At 57.8% G+C, this 14,654-nt stretch overlaps 2 protein-coding genes and 1 non-coding gene across 4 annotated transcripts in view; 2 read left to right on the forward strand and 1 right to left on the reverse strand.

The window, feature by feature from the left end:
• PYGB (glycogen phosphorylase B) overlaps nucleotides 1-9,223 on the forward strand; it is a 38,150-nt gene extending 28,927 nt beyond the window's left edge. For both annotated transcript variants that reach the window (XM_069495625.1, XM_069495626.1), the window contains 6 exons: nucleotides 622-680; nucleotides 2,724-2,865; nucleotides 4,836-5,043; nucleotides 6,408-6,542; nucleotides 8,031-8,097; nucleotides 8,755-9,223. In XM_069495625.1, the coding sequence (XP_069351726.1) occupies nucleotides 622-680; nucleotides 2,724-2,865; nucleotides 4,836-5,043; nucleotides 6,408-6,542; nucleotides 8,031-8,097; nucleotides 8,755-8,907 (764 nt within the window). In that variant the 3' untranslated portion in view covers nucleotides 8,908-9,223. The remainder of the gene's footprint in view (nucleotides 1-621; nucleotides 681-2,723; nucleotides 2,866-4,835; nucleotides 5,044-6,407; nucleotides 6,543-8,030; nucleotides 8,098-8,754) is intronic.
• Nucleotides 7,671-7,753, forward strand: LOC138401313 (small nucleolar RNA SNORD87). The gene has a single exon (XR_011236472.1). It is a non-coding gene; the product is annotated as a small nucleolar RNA SNORD87 (small nucleolar RNA).
• Nucleotides 9,224-12,098: 2,875 nt separating the features above from the next.
• Nucleotides 12,099-14,654, reverse strand: part of ABHD12 (abhydrolase domain containing 12, lysophospholipase) — a 68,050-nt gene continuing 65,494 nt past the window's right edge. The window contains exons 12-13 of the mRNA XM_069495646.1: nucleotides 14,073-14,200; nucleotides 12,099-12,770 (exon numbers count right to left, since the gene is read on the reverse strand). Of these exons, the coding sequence (XP_069351747.1) occupies nucleotides 12,731-12,770; nucleotides 14,073-14,200 (168 nt within the window). The 3' untranslated portion in view covers nucleotides 12,099-12,730. The remainder of the gene's footprint in view (nucleotides 12,771-14,072; nucleotides 14,201-14,654) is intronic.

The following is a 14,654-nucleotide window of genomic DNA, read 5'->3' on the forward strand; positions in this document are numbered from 1 at the left end:
GGTTCCTGGCTTGCTGGCCGTCTAGGGCTGCCCCTCGTCCCCTGCGTGTGGCCATCTCCCCGAAATCTGCAAACCCCTGACCGCTGTGCCTGGCCATCGTGGACATTCCCGTCCACTTCTGTCAGGGAACTTTGGGAGGGGCTCAGCCCACGTCCCAGCCAGACAGCGGGACTCTCGGGGTCTCGCCCGGAGCACCTTGTGGGCTGCTGGTGCCACAACCACAATACTGAGGTCACCTCTCATTCTTTCTGTGTCACCAAAACAGTGTGTTTAAAACATGGTTTAAAAACACAAAGGTGCCCTTCACATACAGGGGCCTTGGCCAGCCCCGAAGAGGCTCCTGGGTTTGGCTTTTCTGGAAACACGGGTGCAGCTTTTCCTGTGATCCCGTGGGGAAGGCATCTTTGCTCAGGGCGGCTGCACAGCTTGTTAGAGGTCCTGGCCGGCAGACCTCAGGGTGGCCTCGTCCCTGTAAGTGGCAGGCTCCTGGGGCCAGTGGCTTGTGTTGCTCACACCCAAGCGAACATGTAGGCAAACCTGATACCTCTAGGTCCCCGAGCCTAGGGTAGGGCTGCGTCTGGCTCGTTTGCCTCACACGACTCTCTTCTGTTTGCCCTGCAGGAATAAAGAAAGACCCGGCCAAGGCCTTTGTGCCCAGGACTGTTATGATTGGGGGCAAGGTAAGGTGACTTCCTCTTTGCTCAGTTTTTTGCTGTTTGGCCCAGGGACTGCTGGTGCACGGCCTGCTCGCTTCTTGTGGAGCCACTGCATCCCCTGGAACCCACCGCCCCGCAAGCGGGACCCCGCGGCAGCCTGGGGCCGGTGTGCACAGGGAATCCCAGCAGTGGCCGGCCCTACGACGTGCTTGTGGGGTCCTTCATGGCCGGAGGCGGAGGAGGGAAGTGGATGGGAACCTGCCTGCCCAGCTTACAGGGGCAGCGGCCCCCAGCCCTGAGGGCCAGTGCCCATCACAGGATGCGGTGCCTTCTCTGCGCACCCACAGGGTTTCGTGGTGCCCTGTGCCCGAGTGGGTGGGGGTGGCCGTGGCTGTCCCGTTGATCGCCTGAGCCCACCCCAAGCCCACTGTGTTTCATTTATTGTGACACATACTTGTGGAGTAGCAGACCCACTACCCGAGTTGCATCATCACACTCGCCCCCCTGGGGTGGGGCTCCCACCGCCCGCCACCAGTAGCCTGGTCTTGCTCAGGGGAGGTGCAGATGCTGTGGGGTGCAGCGTCCTCACGAGCGCTTCCTGCAGCCACGGCTCAAAGTGAGTCCAGACTGCGTGGGGCGCCTCAGGCCTCCATTCGGAGGGCACTGGCGCCTGCACCGGGCCTGGGGGGGCTGCCCCACCCCCCCACCCTACCAGCAGCGTGTGCAGAGGCGGACGGGGGTTAGCGAGGGCACCCGCGGGCTCACCCCCCGCAGGGCCACCTTGTTTCTGCCCCCTCCCCTGTCACCTGCTCTTCATATTTTTGAAGCAAGTTTTGGACAGCCGTGTCATTTTGTCAGTGTTTCGGTACGTAAAGTCCATAGATACATGGACTTTTTTTGTTTTTTTTTTTTTGAGACAGAGTCTCACTCTGTTGCCTGGGCTAGAGTGCCGTGACGTCAGCCTAGCTCACAGCAACCTCAAACTCCTGAGCTCAAGCGATCCTCCTGCCTCAGCCTCCCGAGTAGCTGGGACTACAAGCATGTGCTACCGTGCCCAGCTAATTTTTTTTCTATATATATTTTTAGCTGTCCAGATCATTTCTTTCTTTCTCTCTTTTTTTTTTTTTTTGTAGAGACGGGGTCTTGCTCTTGCTCAGGCTGGTCTCAAACTCCTGACCTTGAGCGCGATCCTCCCACCTCGGCCTCCCAGAGTGCTAGGATTACAGGCATGAGCCACCACGCCCGGCCTGGACTTTAAAAAAGTTTTAAATGTTATTTTGAAAAATCTGAAGCTTGAAGAAAAGTAGGAAGGACTGTAGAAAATCCATAAATCTATCCTCCAGACTGCAAAGTACATTCCAGACAGTCTAACGCTTCACCCCTAAATAGTTCATAAAATGGTGCTTTCCTCCATAGCCATGAGAGATAGAGTCCTTGAACCATCAGCTCCTGGTACACCATGGTCACGCCCAGAACACTGGCCAGGAGTCCTCCCTGTCATCAAATGTCCGCCCAGGCCGCGGGCCCAGTTGTCTTGTTAAAGTTTCAGATGATCCTAACAGTTGGTGTGAATCGGGACCCAGCAAGGTCCCCACGTTGAGACTGGGCGATGGTCTCTGAGTCTCGTCATCCGTAGTTTCCTTTCACGCCTCCCTGCTTTGTTCCTCGCGGTTTGTTTGTTAGGAAGGGGGTTATTAGTCTTCCCGGGCCTGGCTTTGACTGACTGCATCCCTCGGCTATGCTCCTTCGTTCTCTATTGCCTCCAGGTCATGGCTGTAGGAGGTCTTTGTTTGTTTCACCTTGTAATTTTTGAAAAACTGACTAGAATCAGAAAATTAAACCTGAGGTTGACACATTTCTAGACACGCATGAGGGGACTGCCACGAGGAGTGCTTGGGGCCAGGGCTGAGGCCCTTCCCTTGGGGGGCTGCATGGCCCAGTGTGGTCTCCGGCTCTGGGCTCACCCCCTCTTGGACCCTGATGACCAAGAGTGCCACTAGAGCCTCTGGGGACCCTGAGCAAAGCGTTTTCATACCCGAAGCCTTAACTCTCTGCTCCCCACTCCAGGCAGCTCCCGGTTACCACATGGCCAAGATGATCATCAAGTTGGTCACGTCTATTGGTGACGTCGTCAATCATGATCCAGTTGTGGGCGACAGGCTCAAAGTGATCTTCCTGGAGAACTACCGGGTGTCCTTGGCTGAGAAAGGTAGCCGGGAAGCCTGTGTGGGGCAGAAAACCTGCTCCTGCCCGGGGGTGGGGTGGGAGGCAGAGCTGGCCTGGGTCTTTCTCGCTTCAGTCAGCTCAGCGCTGCCTGGTCGGCTAGTCCCTGCTGGAGCAGGCCCCAGGCTGGCAGCGACAGGCCCTGGGCAGCCTCGCTGTGCACCATGATGTACGGCAGCCTGCCCGGGGGGCACCTTTGCATGGTGCAGGTGGAATTCCTCCACAGCCTCGAGCATCCTTGATCTCTGCCTTCTCGCACCTGCCCTGGCCAGTGTCGCCTGCCTTCCTCTCTCCTCCTGCCTCGCTGGGCCTCACTGCCCCTTGCTGCCCCTGGGTGCCTGTTGTGGGCAGGACATGCACCTGGCCAGCGGTGATGTGCACCTCCCCCAACAAGACGCTCCTGCCCGGCACCCTGTCTGCTCGCCGGGTGCAGTCTTGGTTCCCGAGTGGCCAGCACCCGCCTCTTCTGTGCTTCTGAGGGCGGCTCAGGGCCCAGCACAGCAGGTTTAGTCTGGGCCACTCCACGCTGGGCTGGTCCTGGGGAGACATGTGCCACCCTATGCCTTGGAGCACGTTGTTCTGGCCTGATGGGCCTTTCTTGGCAGGACGGTGATTTGCCAGGTGGAGGGAAATCTGAGCCTGGGGTTCTCGAGTCCCCTCTTCCACTGCGTGCCAGGTGCCTGTGGGTGTGAGGCTGAGCCGCTGCTGCTCTCCAGCCTTTGTTACAGTGATGACCTGCAGGCTTGTTCTCTGTTTCCCTGTGAGCTCTGGTCTGTGAGCACCGACCCTGTGGTGTGGCTGTTGTCTATGTCCGGCATTGCTCCTTCCTGCTGGGCAGCGCCTAGTGCATGGGGGCCCTTGAGGAAGATTTGAGGGACAAGTTTGGCTCAGGTGTTGGCCAGGAACTTTGGTGGTGTGGTTAGTCCCTCCCTGAACTTCTGACTGAAGCGTCTTACTGTCATTTCTGCTGCCTGGACCTCCCCCTCCTCACCTTTACTTTGGGGCCAGCGGACTCCTGCTCATTTATATCATCCATATGGCTGGCCTCGGGGCATCCAGTTCTCCCTGGCAGCTTTGCTGCCGCCATCCCGGCTGTGCTGCCAGGGCAGGAGATACCTTTATTTCTCTGTCCCAGCAACTCGGCGTGACCTTGATCTCCAGAGGCCCAGCCTACTCCCCAGCCCCCCGGGAAGTGCCGGGCTCTGGTGATTGCTGGGTATGGAGGTGGCATCGGCAGCTGCAGCTCGAGCTGAGGGCCCTGGGAGCAGGGTGTCCAGCATGGTGTGCCTGTGTCACGGTGTGACCAGTCCTGGGGGACAGGCACTGCCTCCCGCCTGCAGTGTCATGGAGAGAAGGCATGGGCCACTGCATCTGGCGGGCCACTTGTCCCCACGGTGCGCGCCCAGAGTAACTGCTGTGCGAATGAACATGAGGAAGTTGCTCTCGGCCTTTCCAGTCCTCTGGTCCCGTGAGAGTCTGGATTCATCCAGTGGGCCCATGAGCTGATTGAGAGGATGTCAGTGTTGTGGGGATCAAGGGAACGACATCATCCGCAAGCCAGGATGGGCCCCCCAGACTTGGCATGGCCTGGTCCTTGGAAGATTTCAATGCAAAGGTCGCTTGCCACCCGGGGCTTCTCCCTGAGTCTCCATCTTGGCCCCCCTGCCTTAGGCTGCCCGGGTGAGGGAGGGGAGCCCTGCAAAGGCGGTGGCAGTGCCCAGGGTGGGCCATGGTCGGAGCAGGAGCAGGGCAGCCGCCTGGTCTCACGATGCCCTGGCCCTGGAGTGCCCGGGACTGGCTCGTCCTGCTTGGTGGACTCGGCAGCCTCAGGATGGTGGTCCCTGCTTTGGTGGCTCCTGCTGTGGGGGCAGGTTGCGTTTCTCGGGCTGGAAGGAGGGACGTGTTGCTGTGCGTTGGGGACCCTGGGCTGACCTGCCTCCTGCGCTCCGCTTGCAGTGATCCCGGCCGCCGACCTGTCGCAGCAGATCTCCACTGCGGGCACCGAGGCCTCGGGCACAGGCAACATGAAGTTCATGCTCAATGGGGCCCTCACCATTGGCACCATGGACGGCGCCAACGTGGAGATGGCCGAGGAGGCTGGGATCGAGAACCTCTTCATCTTTGGTCTGCGGGTGGAGGATGTCGAAGCCCTGGACCGGAAAGGGTGCGACCCCCTCCTGTGCCATCAGGGCACCTAGCAGTGTGAGGGGTGGCATGCATGCTGCTGGGCCAGGGGCAGAGGGTGGGGATGGGCTCTTGGGGCCGGAGAGGCTTGCTTGGGTGGGAGCCTGGCCACTCCTGTCTGAGACTCCACGGCCAAGTCCATGGGGTCCAGACTGGGGCTCCTTCCTCAGCAAAGGCCCTCGTTTTTGTGGGTGACCGCTGGCAAAGGCTCTCCTCCTCGAGGGACATCACTGCCCAGAGCGCAGGTACCCCACAGACCCGGGGCTGGAGCAGTGTGGGCACCTTCGTTGCTGGGAGTACTCGGTCCGTTTGCGGATTTGAGGCTTGCCCACTGTCAAGGTTCCCTGGCCTGACTTGTAGTAGTTACAGACAGTTAAAATAGTGACTATTCTGCAATAATTTCAGGTTTGCAGAAAAATCGTAGAGACAGTACCAGGAGCTCCCTGCCCTCCTCCCAGGTTCCCCTGTTGCTCAGGCGCAGCGCGGTGCATTGACAGAACGAGCAAACCGCAGCGGTGCGTTGTGCACCGTTCCGGTTTCACCAGCTTTTCTGCTAATGTCCCTTTCTGTCCCTGGATCCCATCCAGGGCACCTCATTGTGTCTGGTCCTCAGGTCTCCCTGGCCTCCACGGGTCTGCCGCAATTTCTCAGTCTTTCCTTCTTTTTCATGACCTTGACCTTCCTGTGGAGCTTCCCGCTGGCCTGATTCCAAGTGATAATTAAAAAGAAGGGACAGTGTTGTCTAATTGCCTCAAAGCACTCAGGGAGTCGGAGAGGCCTTACGCACATTTGGGTGAAGCCTCAAAGGTCACCTAAAAGTCCAAGCTGTGCCATGTCAACCAGAGTGTGCACGTGTCCGGCGCCCTTCCTATGTCGTTCTCCAGGCTCTTCCTGCCCGTCAGGGCCCTGGGCCCTGCGTGCCTCCCCCACTCCCCAGGCCTGCCTCATCCCCTGGGCCTCTTTCCTTCCCTCCCCTGCTGGAGGCCGCAGCCCAGCCCCCACCCTCAGGGCAGCCTCTGTTGTTAGACACTTTGCCCAGGATCTCGGGGTAAGGCAGGTTCCTGAGTGGCCTCTCCAGTAGGGACGCTGCGTAGGCATGTGTGTCATTGTACGACTGCTAGTAAATTTCTTTAACAGTAAAAGAAGCAGGTGGAATTGATTTTATGCTGACAGCACACAATACTCAAGCCAGCCCCAGCCCAGGGGTCCTGGACCATGAGGTGTCAAGCCTTGGGGCCCGTCCTTGGGCAGGGGCTGTGCTGGGCACGCATGAGGCTGCTGCTTGTCCCTGAGGCTGCCCACCTGGGGGCACTGGCCACTGACCGTGGGCCCATCTCCCGGCAGCTACAACGCCAGAGAGTTCTACGACCGCCTGCCTGAGCTGAAGCAGGCCGTGGACCAGATCAGCAGTGGCTTCTTTTCTCCCAGGGAGCCAAACTGCTTCAAGGATGTTGTCAACATGCTGATGCACCATGACAGGTGGGCCCAGCCCCTCCCTCCTGCTCACTCCCCCCCCCCGCCCCCCGCCCCGGACCCTGTCAGCTCCTGGGGGGGGGGTCTCCAACAACTGGCATGGACAGTCAGGTCCTCCTCCTGGATTGAAAACTCCACATTGTTTGAAGGGTGGAACCTGTGCTTTTGAGACACCTTCTCACCATAGCCCGTGAGACCCTGCTGGGCACAGCCTCAGACGCCAGCCAGGAGCGTCCCAGCTAAACCAGGGCTGGGGGTTTGCTATGGCCTCTGGCAATGTCTCAGGGGGCGCTGGTGGTGGGAGATGGCCTCCTGGACAAGCCTGGGTGAGCCTGGGTGAGTGGTGGTGTCAGCTGGGCTGGTTGGAGGTCCAAGGGCAGCTGTGTCCCAAGGGGGCCAGGGAGGGAGTGTGGGGAGGACGGCCTGGGAACCTCTGGGAGGGGGTTGGGGGCTTTGGGGCCCTGGCAGGTGTCAGTGCAGGTGACACACGGTGGTTAAAATAGATGTAAGTTGTGACACAGTAAAACTGTAATGTTAGTGCTTTATTACAGTGCATTAACACATGCTACGGCGTGTCTAGAGTCAGGCTTACTGAGGCGTAGCAGGTAGGCAGCGCCATTTGCGCCCAACACAATTCTTTATCCTCTTGGTCAAAGCCGCATCTGGCGAGTGTGAGAATGAACCTCTCTTCCACTTCCAGTTGTTTTGGGTCAGTTTTGTCTGTTGCTCTTCAATGACTATGTCACGCCCTGGCTTCAGTCAGGCCAGATTGTGACCACGTGCTGGCATCTGGGCTGGAATCTGGACCCTGATGAAGGAAGGACTTTCAAATTGTGAATTGTGGATGTTCTGACGTGTGCTCTGACTCGGTAATAAACACAAACACATTTGTGTATTCATAAATCCTGCATTTTTGTTCAGCATGTCAGGAACTGCAAATCACCATTTTGTATTTTGACAGTCCCCACTTAGACTTGCAAATAGACAGCAAACAGACACGCTGTTCTCCAGCGGGCGCCCCTTGAGGTGATGTCAGCCCATGCTGTCTACACGGGACCCTCTTGGCGTGTGTAGGTCTGACCTGTGTGTGGACTATGCACTATAAACTCCAGTTTCTTTAAGGCAGTGTTGGGCACAGTGATCACTTAAATCATTAATACTTTTTGCTGTTTACCCAGCTGAGGGTGTCTTTGCAGAAATGATTTTAAGACTGAGATTAAAAAAAAGTTGGATTGGAATAAGATTATTTCTAAAATAACATCCCGGGACATAAATGTTGCTCACAGAGAAACCCTGTGGCCAGAAGGGCCTGGATGTACCCTGGCTCCAGTGAGCTGAGTGGGGGTCCCTTCACCCTGCCTCGCTTGGCGCCAGGAAGACGCAGTTCCTGACCTCCTGCTGTGGACTCTGTCCTCAGGACAGCCCGGGAGGCTGCTCCGGGCAGGGTTCCCTGCTGCCCATCTCCCTGGCCCAGCCTCCTGTCTCCTGTTTCAGGTTCAAGGTGTTTGCGGACTACGAAGCGTATTTGCAGTGCCAGGCCCAAGTGGACCAGCTGTACCGGGTAAGGCTCTCGGGGCCCAGAGGCTGAGCGGGGCAATTGGGCTGGTCCGTGTGGACTTGTTGGATCAGATTGTTTATTTCCCAAACTGTTTAAGCAGGTTCTTAGATTAGGCCAAAGGGTTTTATGTTCTGATTTGTCATGAGCTGGCCCCATCTGCCTTTAAGAAAGCCGTCCCCGTCACACCCTCCCTTGAGGAAACATCTCCTCATGGCCAAGAATAAGGAACATGAGGCCTGGAAGCTGAGCCCCGGCAGGACTCGGGGGTGGGGGGCGGTGGGGGATTTTCCCTTGCTGGGTCTGGGCTGATCTCTGGGAGGCACCCCCTGGCTCTGGAGAATGCTGTGACCGACCAAAGCCCTGGCTGAAAGGAGCGTGCTTAGCCACTTCCTATGGGCGGTGGATCCGCCTGGGGCAGATACTTACTGGTAGTAAGAGCCATTCCCTAACAGAACATGGAGCTTTTCAAGAGCTGGGACCTTCTCTTAGGCTCCTTGCCCCTTGTCTTTAGTTATTTGGTGGCTTTTCTGGCCAGTGGGGGTCCCCTTCTTCCACCAGGCTGCCCTGGGGCTCAGAGCTCGTCTGGGACAGTCCTGCGGTTCTGGAGCTCAGGCTGTCTTAGGAGCCCTCAGAGATGAACCAGCCTCTCCTTCCCCACAGAACCCCAAGGAGTGGACCAAGAAGGTCATCAGGAACATCGCCTGCTCAGGCAAGTTCTCCAGCGACCGGACCATCACAGAGTATGCCCGGGACATCTGGGGCGTGGAGCCCTCTGACCTACAGATCCCGCCCCCCAACATCCCCAGGGACTAGGTGCCCTGCTCACTGGGACCAGCGGGCTTCTGTTTTCTTGCTGACTTTGCACCTCATGCCAGTTTTTAAGCACTTTGCCAGCAGCTGGTGGCCCCTGCTTTCTCAGTGCTGTGTTTCCAGGAGGGACCATGGGGGTCGAGGGGGTGGTTTTGAGGGAGCAGGGCAAGGAAGGAAGGTGCTAGGAGTGACGTCCCAGCAAAGGAAAGCAGAGTGGGCAGCATGGACAGCCACAGCTGGTCCCCGCAGCTTCAGCCCACTTGCCCCATGCAGGGTGGGTGGAGGGTGGAGCTGCCCGCTGCACTCCCCCAAAACCTTGCACGCATCTTGCTGTGAGCTTGTCTTTAGTTTTGAGCCTCTGGATTCTGGGGTCTGGATAGGTGGTCATGGTGTGAAGCCTGGGGATGTATTTCTGCAGCACCTGGGCCACCAGCCACAGGGCAGGGCCAAGCCCAGTGTGGCCCCGTCCTCCCCGCCCAGCTCTGCCTCCTGGCCATCCTGAGGTGGCAGGGCTCAGAGCTTCCAGGCTTCTTCACAGCTGCCTGCCCCTGTCCCGGGCTCTGCATCTGATACATGGGTCAAGGACCCAGATGGAGCCTGCCCTTTGGAGCTGTCCTGGGTACTGCGTGGGTGCTTGGACCCAGGAGAACTGGGGTGGGCAGATGTTAGGGAGGGTACCTGTGTCTGGGTTCTCAGAGGCTGTGGTTAGGACGGGCAAGGCTGTCTGATACATGTTAGCGTGGTTTTGCTTATTCAAAAGAAAATAACTTCACAAGGAAATGAAACTAGCTGAAGCGTTTTCTTGTCTTAGCAACTAAAAATTGTATTTGGTCAGTTTTGTGTCTAGGGAGTCCTGCTGTGGATGTTTTTGCCTGGCTAGGGATGGGTCAGCTGCCGTCCTGCCCTGGAACCTGGGGCAGGGCTGCCACCCCTGCTGCAGACCTGTGCCCTTCTGACTCCTGCCATGTCCTGGGGTACATTTCTTGCTGTGCACACAAGGGCCCATTGGGTCCAGAGGAAACTAGTTTCCACTCTGCTTGGACGGCAGGCCCAGGGCTGGGGGTTAGGGGTGAGCCCTTCTCAGCCTTGCCCCTCCCCAAGGCTGACGCTCCAGGGAAGACCTGCCTAGCACTGCCTGAAGGAGAGGGCAGGGAGCAGGCTGCTGCCTTCACTGTGTGGTTGTTGGGGAAATCAGGCGGAACCACCCTTCCAGAGGCTTCCACCACCTTGCATGTTGGGTCTGGGTTGCACAGGGAGGCTCTTCCTTTACCCCCAGGCCTGCAGTGCTTGCTAGGGAAGATTTGTTCACGGTGCACAGCCTACGAGAGCCACTGGGGTCTTATTTTCCATGGGGGCAAGTTCTTGGGCTGTGGTCATGCCCTGGCAACATCTGCTACCCCATGTGGCGGCTCTGTGCGTGAGGCTGCACTCCCCTAGCCGGCGTGGGTGACCACCACTGTACCACTCGCTGTTACTGCCTCATACGAGAAACTGATTAAACCGTTATGCCCGTACTCGGTTGCCGTGAGGTCTGTGTTTCATTCCCTGCACTCGGCGCTTGCTGCAAGGCTCCGACAGGAAGCAGCAGACACAGGCCTGAGTGCCCACACAAGGATGGGGCCTGGACTAAATTACAGCCTATGGTTCTGGATTTCAGGACAGAAAGTTCTGATCCCCACTGTGTGTGGGACTGAGCCATGTGTGCCCGAACAGCCAACTGTTAAAAAAAAAAATCATTAAATCCAGCCATATGGTAAATGGTACCATCTGGGGATAAAAAGAAAGTGTTTACATTTCTGGTGTGAATTACAGTGGTCCCTTTTCGCACCTGCTGCTTCTGCCACCCACCCCTGGCCTTGAGGCCCAAACATCCCTCCTAAATTGTATAGCTACAGACTAAAAACATCAGGAGAGTAACGAATTCAGGGCTCCGTGTTACTCAACAAGAATGGCAGGATGCTGGAGCGCTGTGGCCCTGCTGGCCGCGGCACCTGATGGGTTGTGCAGGAGCTGGCACTGTGAGGCTGAACTCACATCCTCACGTCCCCACGCATCCGCCTTTGCCTTGGTGGGAGCACCACGATAGCACCCGGGGGCCATGCTTCCCAGGGTCTGTGGGGCCCTGTCCTAGAGCGCCCAGGACACAGGACACAGGACACATGTCTTACCTTAGAGTCCACACATCCCACGGCTGCCTTCTTCTGAGGACTGGTGCTAATCATGAATTGATCTTGCAACCCATCATCAAAGGGTCTAAAGCCAGAGTGAGCAGCCCAGTTGCTCAGGCCAAGGTTATGAGCTAAACAGCCACCAGGTGGGGTCCTTGGACATAGCTCCTGACAGACGGTGTCAGAGCAGCTGCAGCTCCACACACCCTTCTTGTTTCTTGTTTTCAATCTGTTAAATCTTTACCATATCCGCCTCATTCCTCCGACAGAGGATCTGAGGTAGCTTACGTACACAAAAAGGGGAAAGAAAAGATGACAGCCCAGGCGGACCAAGTCACCTCTGTTTAGTTGTCAGGACCACAGTGTGTGACAGAGCCAGGAAAGCCACCATCCGCTCTGCACTCAGAGCACTGTCTGTTTCAGGGAGGGGCTGCCTGGCTCTGGCGACTTCTGAGGCCGCCAACATAGACCACAGTTACACAAGAGAGGCTACTGGGGGTGTACTGTGTCCCCAGTTCTGATGGCCATGCAAGGAGAGACGGAGCCCTGGGACCGCCCACAGCTGAGCTGCTGAGGGCTGAGGCGGCAGAAAACTGACGTGCTCTGATTAGATACCAGGCCTTGGGGCAGACCTGGCAAGGAGGAGAGTCCATTTATGTTTCAGCCCTAGTGTAGGAAAGGTGTGTGTTTTCCAGATCTGAGAAATCGCTGTAGGTAGCTCTGAGTGCCTCAGAAAGAAGAGGAGGTGACCTGTGCCACCCTCAGGGGGCCCCCAGCCATCCATGCTACTAATGCCAGGCCTAAGACCTTAGAGAACAGGCAGGCAGGTGAACAAGATCTCCCGACCCCCCACTGAATTTCTGAGCTTCCAGACTGGAAAGTTACACAGCCTGAGGACAAAGGAGAGGATGGTCAGCAAGAGGCCGAGTCCCCAGAGTCCCAAGTGGCTCCACAGCAGCCAGGGACTCTGGGAGGGTGGGGAACCAGGCATCACTGACCCTTACTTTGCAGAGAACAAGACAGACAGACCACCACCACGGTTTTATTCTTAAATAAATGCTCAGCCTAAGGCCAGGTGAGGTGGACAGGTGGGCAGAATGGGAGGAAGTGCGGATCCCGGGCCAGCCCAGGGGGAGGCGGGGCGGCCGAGGAAGGCAAGCGGGTATGCAGGCTGGGAGGGGACAGTCGAACCACTAGAGTTCATTCTGCATGTGCCCAGAAGGGGCAGAAGGAACCTGCCCTCCCCATCCTCTGTGGGTGGTGGCGGAAAGCTCACTGTGGTCCCAAGCCCCATGTGCCCTGCAGGGGTTCCCCATGTCCAGCTCAGGTAGTGCGGGATTGACCAGGTGACTGGCCGGCTGTTCTGTCGCTAAGTCTCCGCAACGAGAGCTCAGGTTGAGCGGCAGCAAGAGGGAGAGAGGGCCACATGCCCGCCACCCGGGCTTTCCACACAGGGCCATGCCAGGCCACCAGCACTGCAGGTCTGCTGGGGCCGTCTCCACCTACCCCGCCGGCATCTGAGTCCTCTCTCCAAGTGCGAGCTGGGCTCCTGAGCATCACAGGTGCCGGCACCCCTGGGGCTCCAGGGTGCCGAGCTGCTGACCAGAGAAAGAAGAGAGGAGGGCAGAGGTCTTCATGCTTCCTTCCCACGGCCACGCTCAGTGCTGGTGTTCGGGCTCCGACTTCCCCAGGAATTCCCTAGACAGGGGACAATCAGGAGCCATGTCATTTGAGCTCGGACGGAAGATCCTGTCTTCTGCGGCCTCCAAACTGCCATCTGGGGAGGCAGTGAGGAGCCCATGAGGGCCTGGCTCCCAAAGACGACAGTTAAGCACAGCGTAAAGGGCACCCACACGCGTTAGGTCCCAGCAGTAGGAACAAAGACAAGGTTGGGGGCTGCGGTTCCTGATTGTAAACTTTAGAGCACTGCTCTGCTGCAAATTTTCTATAATATATTCCTTTTATAATGGGTAAACTGCAACCCCAAAGCAAACCCACATTCTTTCAGCTCACTGTCCCCTCTTAGCAGCCCACGTCGCAGTAGCAAAGAATGGCAAACCTCTACCACAAACGCAGCTTTGCCTTGAAATTTCAAAGGCAGCTGGAGTAAAGCTGGTTTGAAGTAGAATTACCCCCATTATCTCACTGGGGGTTGATTCAAGCAACCAATTTCAGTCACCTGCAGGGAGAAACTGGCATCTTGACCTACTTTTCAGAGCCTACTGGCACAAAATGCACAGCAGAAACAGCCTCCACGCAGCCCAGTGCTCAGGTCAAAGCTCTCCTGGGCTCAGAAGCCCGAGAAAGGTACTCCCTGTCTCACCCACAGGTTTAGCATCTTGCCCAAGGCCGCACAGCCAGGTTGTGGTGGGTGGGGCCTGTGTCCTCTGCTGGGGAGGTGAGGTTGGGCAGCAGCTTGCACAGAAGCCGGGGCGGGGTGGGAGGGGGGGCCCGGGTTGGTCCATTCCAAACTCTGCCCTTTGCTACCACTGCCAAGGCCTCTCCCTGATACGTGGGCTCTACCCAGGCCCAGATGGGTGCTCACAGCCCTCCGAGCTGCAGCCCATGTGCTGCCCAAGATTCTGGCCAGCATAGGGCCGCCAGGAACACAGCCTCCCTTCAAAAAGCAGCCGTGGACAAGAAGTTTTTGAGGAGCAGTGACCCCAGAGGTGTGTAGGAAGGGACCTAGGCCCTGGCCCAGGAGCGGCTGGGATGGCAGTGTCTGAGCGCTCCTGCACACGTGTGGCCCTGTGACCCTGCACAGTGCACGTGCAGGCCCGTGTTCCGCTGTGCAGGTCTGTGTGGGCCTGTACAAACCAGGGAGACCACCTGCCGTGCCTGAACGCAGGAACAGCCCAACAAACTCTCAAACCCCTCTGCAATGGAAACAGAAGGCTCCTGAATCACTGTGACTCTCGGCTTCACTGAGCCCCCTAAGCAGCTCCCACAGCTGCCACCGCTGCCCAGGCGAAGTCCCTAGGTGAGAAGTAACTGTCTCACCTCAGTATCCGTGGAAGCTCAGGGCTCTTGTAGATGTACTTGTGCCTGTAGCCGAGGTCTGAGTGAAAGGGGATGAACTGAACTTTGAAGTCTCGGAAACTTCGAGATGGTGCGGCGATGTTGTAGAGCTGGGGGAAAGGAGAGACAGAGTCAGAGCCCAGAGATGGCAGCCTGGCACGGAGGCCCAGGCGCTGAGGGAGACCTGCCTGGTGGCTTCCGCGTCAGTAGAGACCAACACAGGGAGCAGCCCAAGCCCCCATGCACACCGCCTCTGCTGCTGCAGCTGGCAGGTGGACCCTGGGCTTGGCTCCTGGCATGCCCACCACTCAAGACCCTCTCTGTCCTCACACCTCCCAGACTGCCCCTCCTCAGGGCAGCAGCCAGGTAGTGGAGCCAGGCCAGGTGCCCAGAGTGGGGGGCAGATGCAGGGATGGTGCAATCTCGGGGAGCTGGGACAAAGGGCGTGTTCCACAGGTTTAGCTGTGCACTCCTGGGCCAAGGCCACTCTACACACTGGCTCACAATGTGTCCCATTCAGCCCCCTCCCTCTGACCCTGATGGCGAGGGGGTGCAGTCTGAGCT

This window comes from Eulemur rufifrons, chromosome 20 (genome assembly GCF_041146395.1).
Source record: "Eulemur rufifrons isolate Redbay chromosome 20, OSU_ERuf_1, whole genome shotgun sequence".
In the NCBI taxonomy this organism is placed as follows: domain Eukaryota; kingdom Metazoa; phylum Chordata; class Mammalia; order Primates; family Lemuridae; genus Eulemur; species Eulemur rufifrons.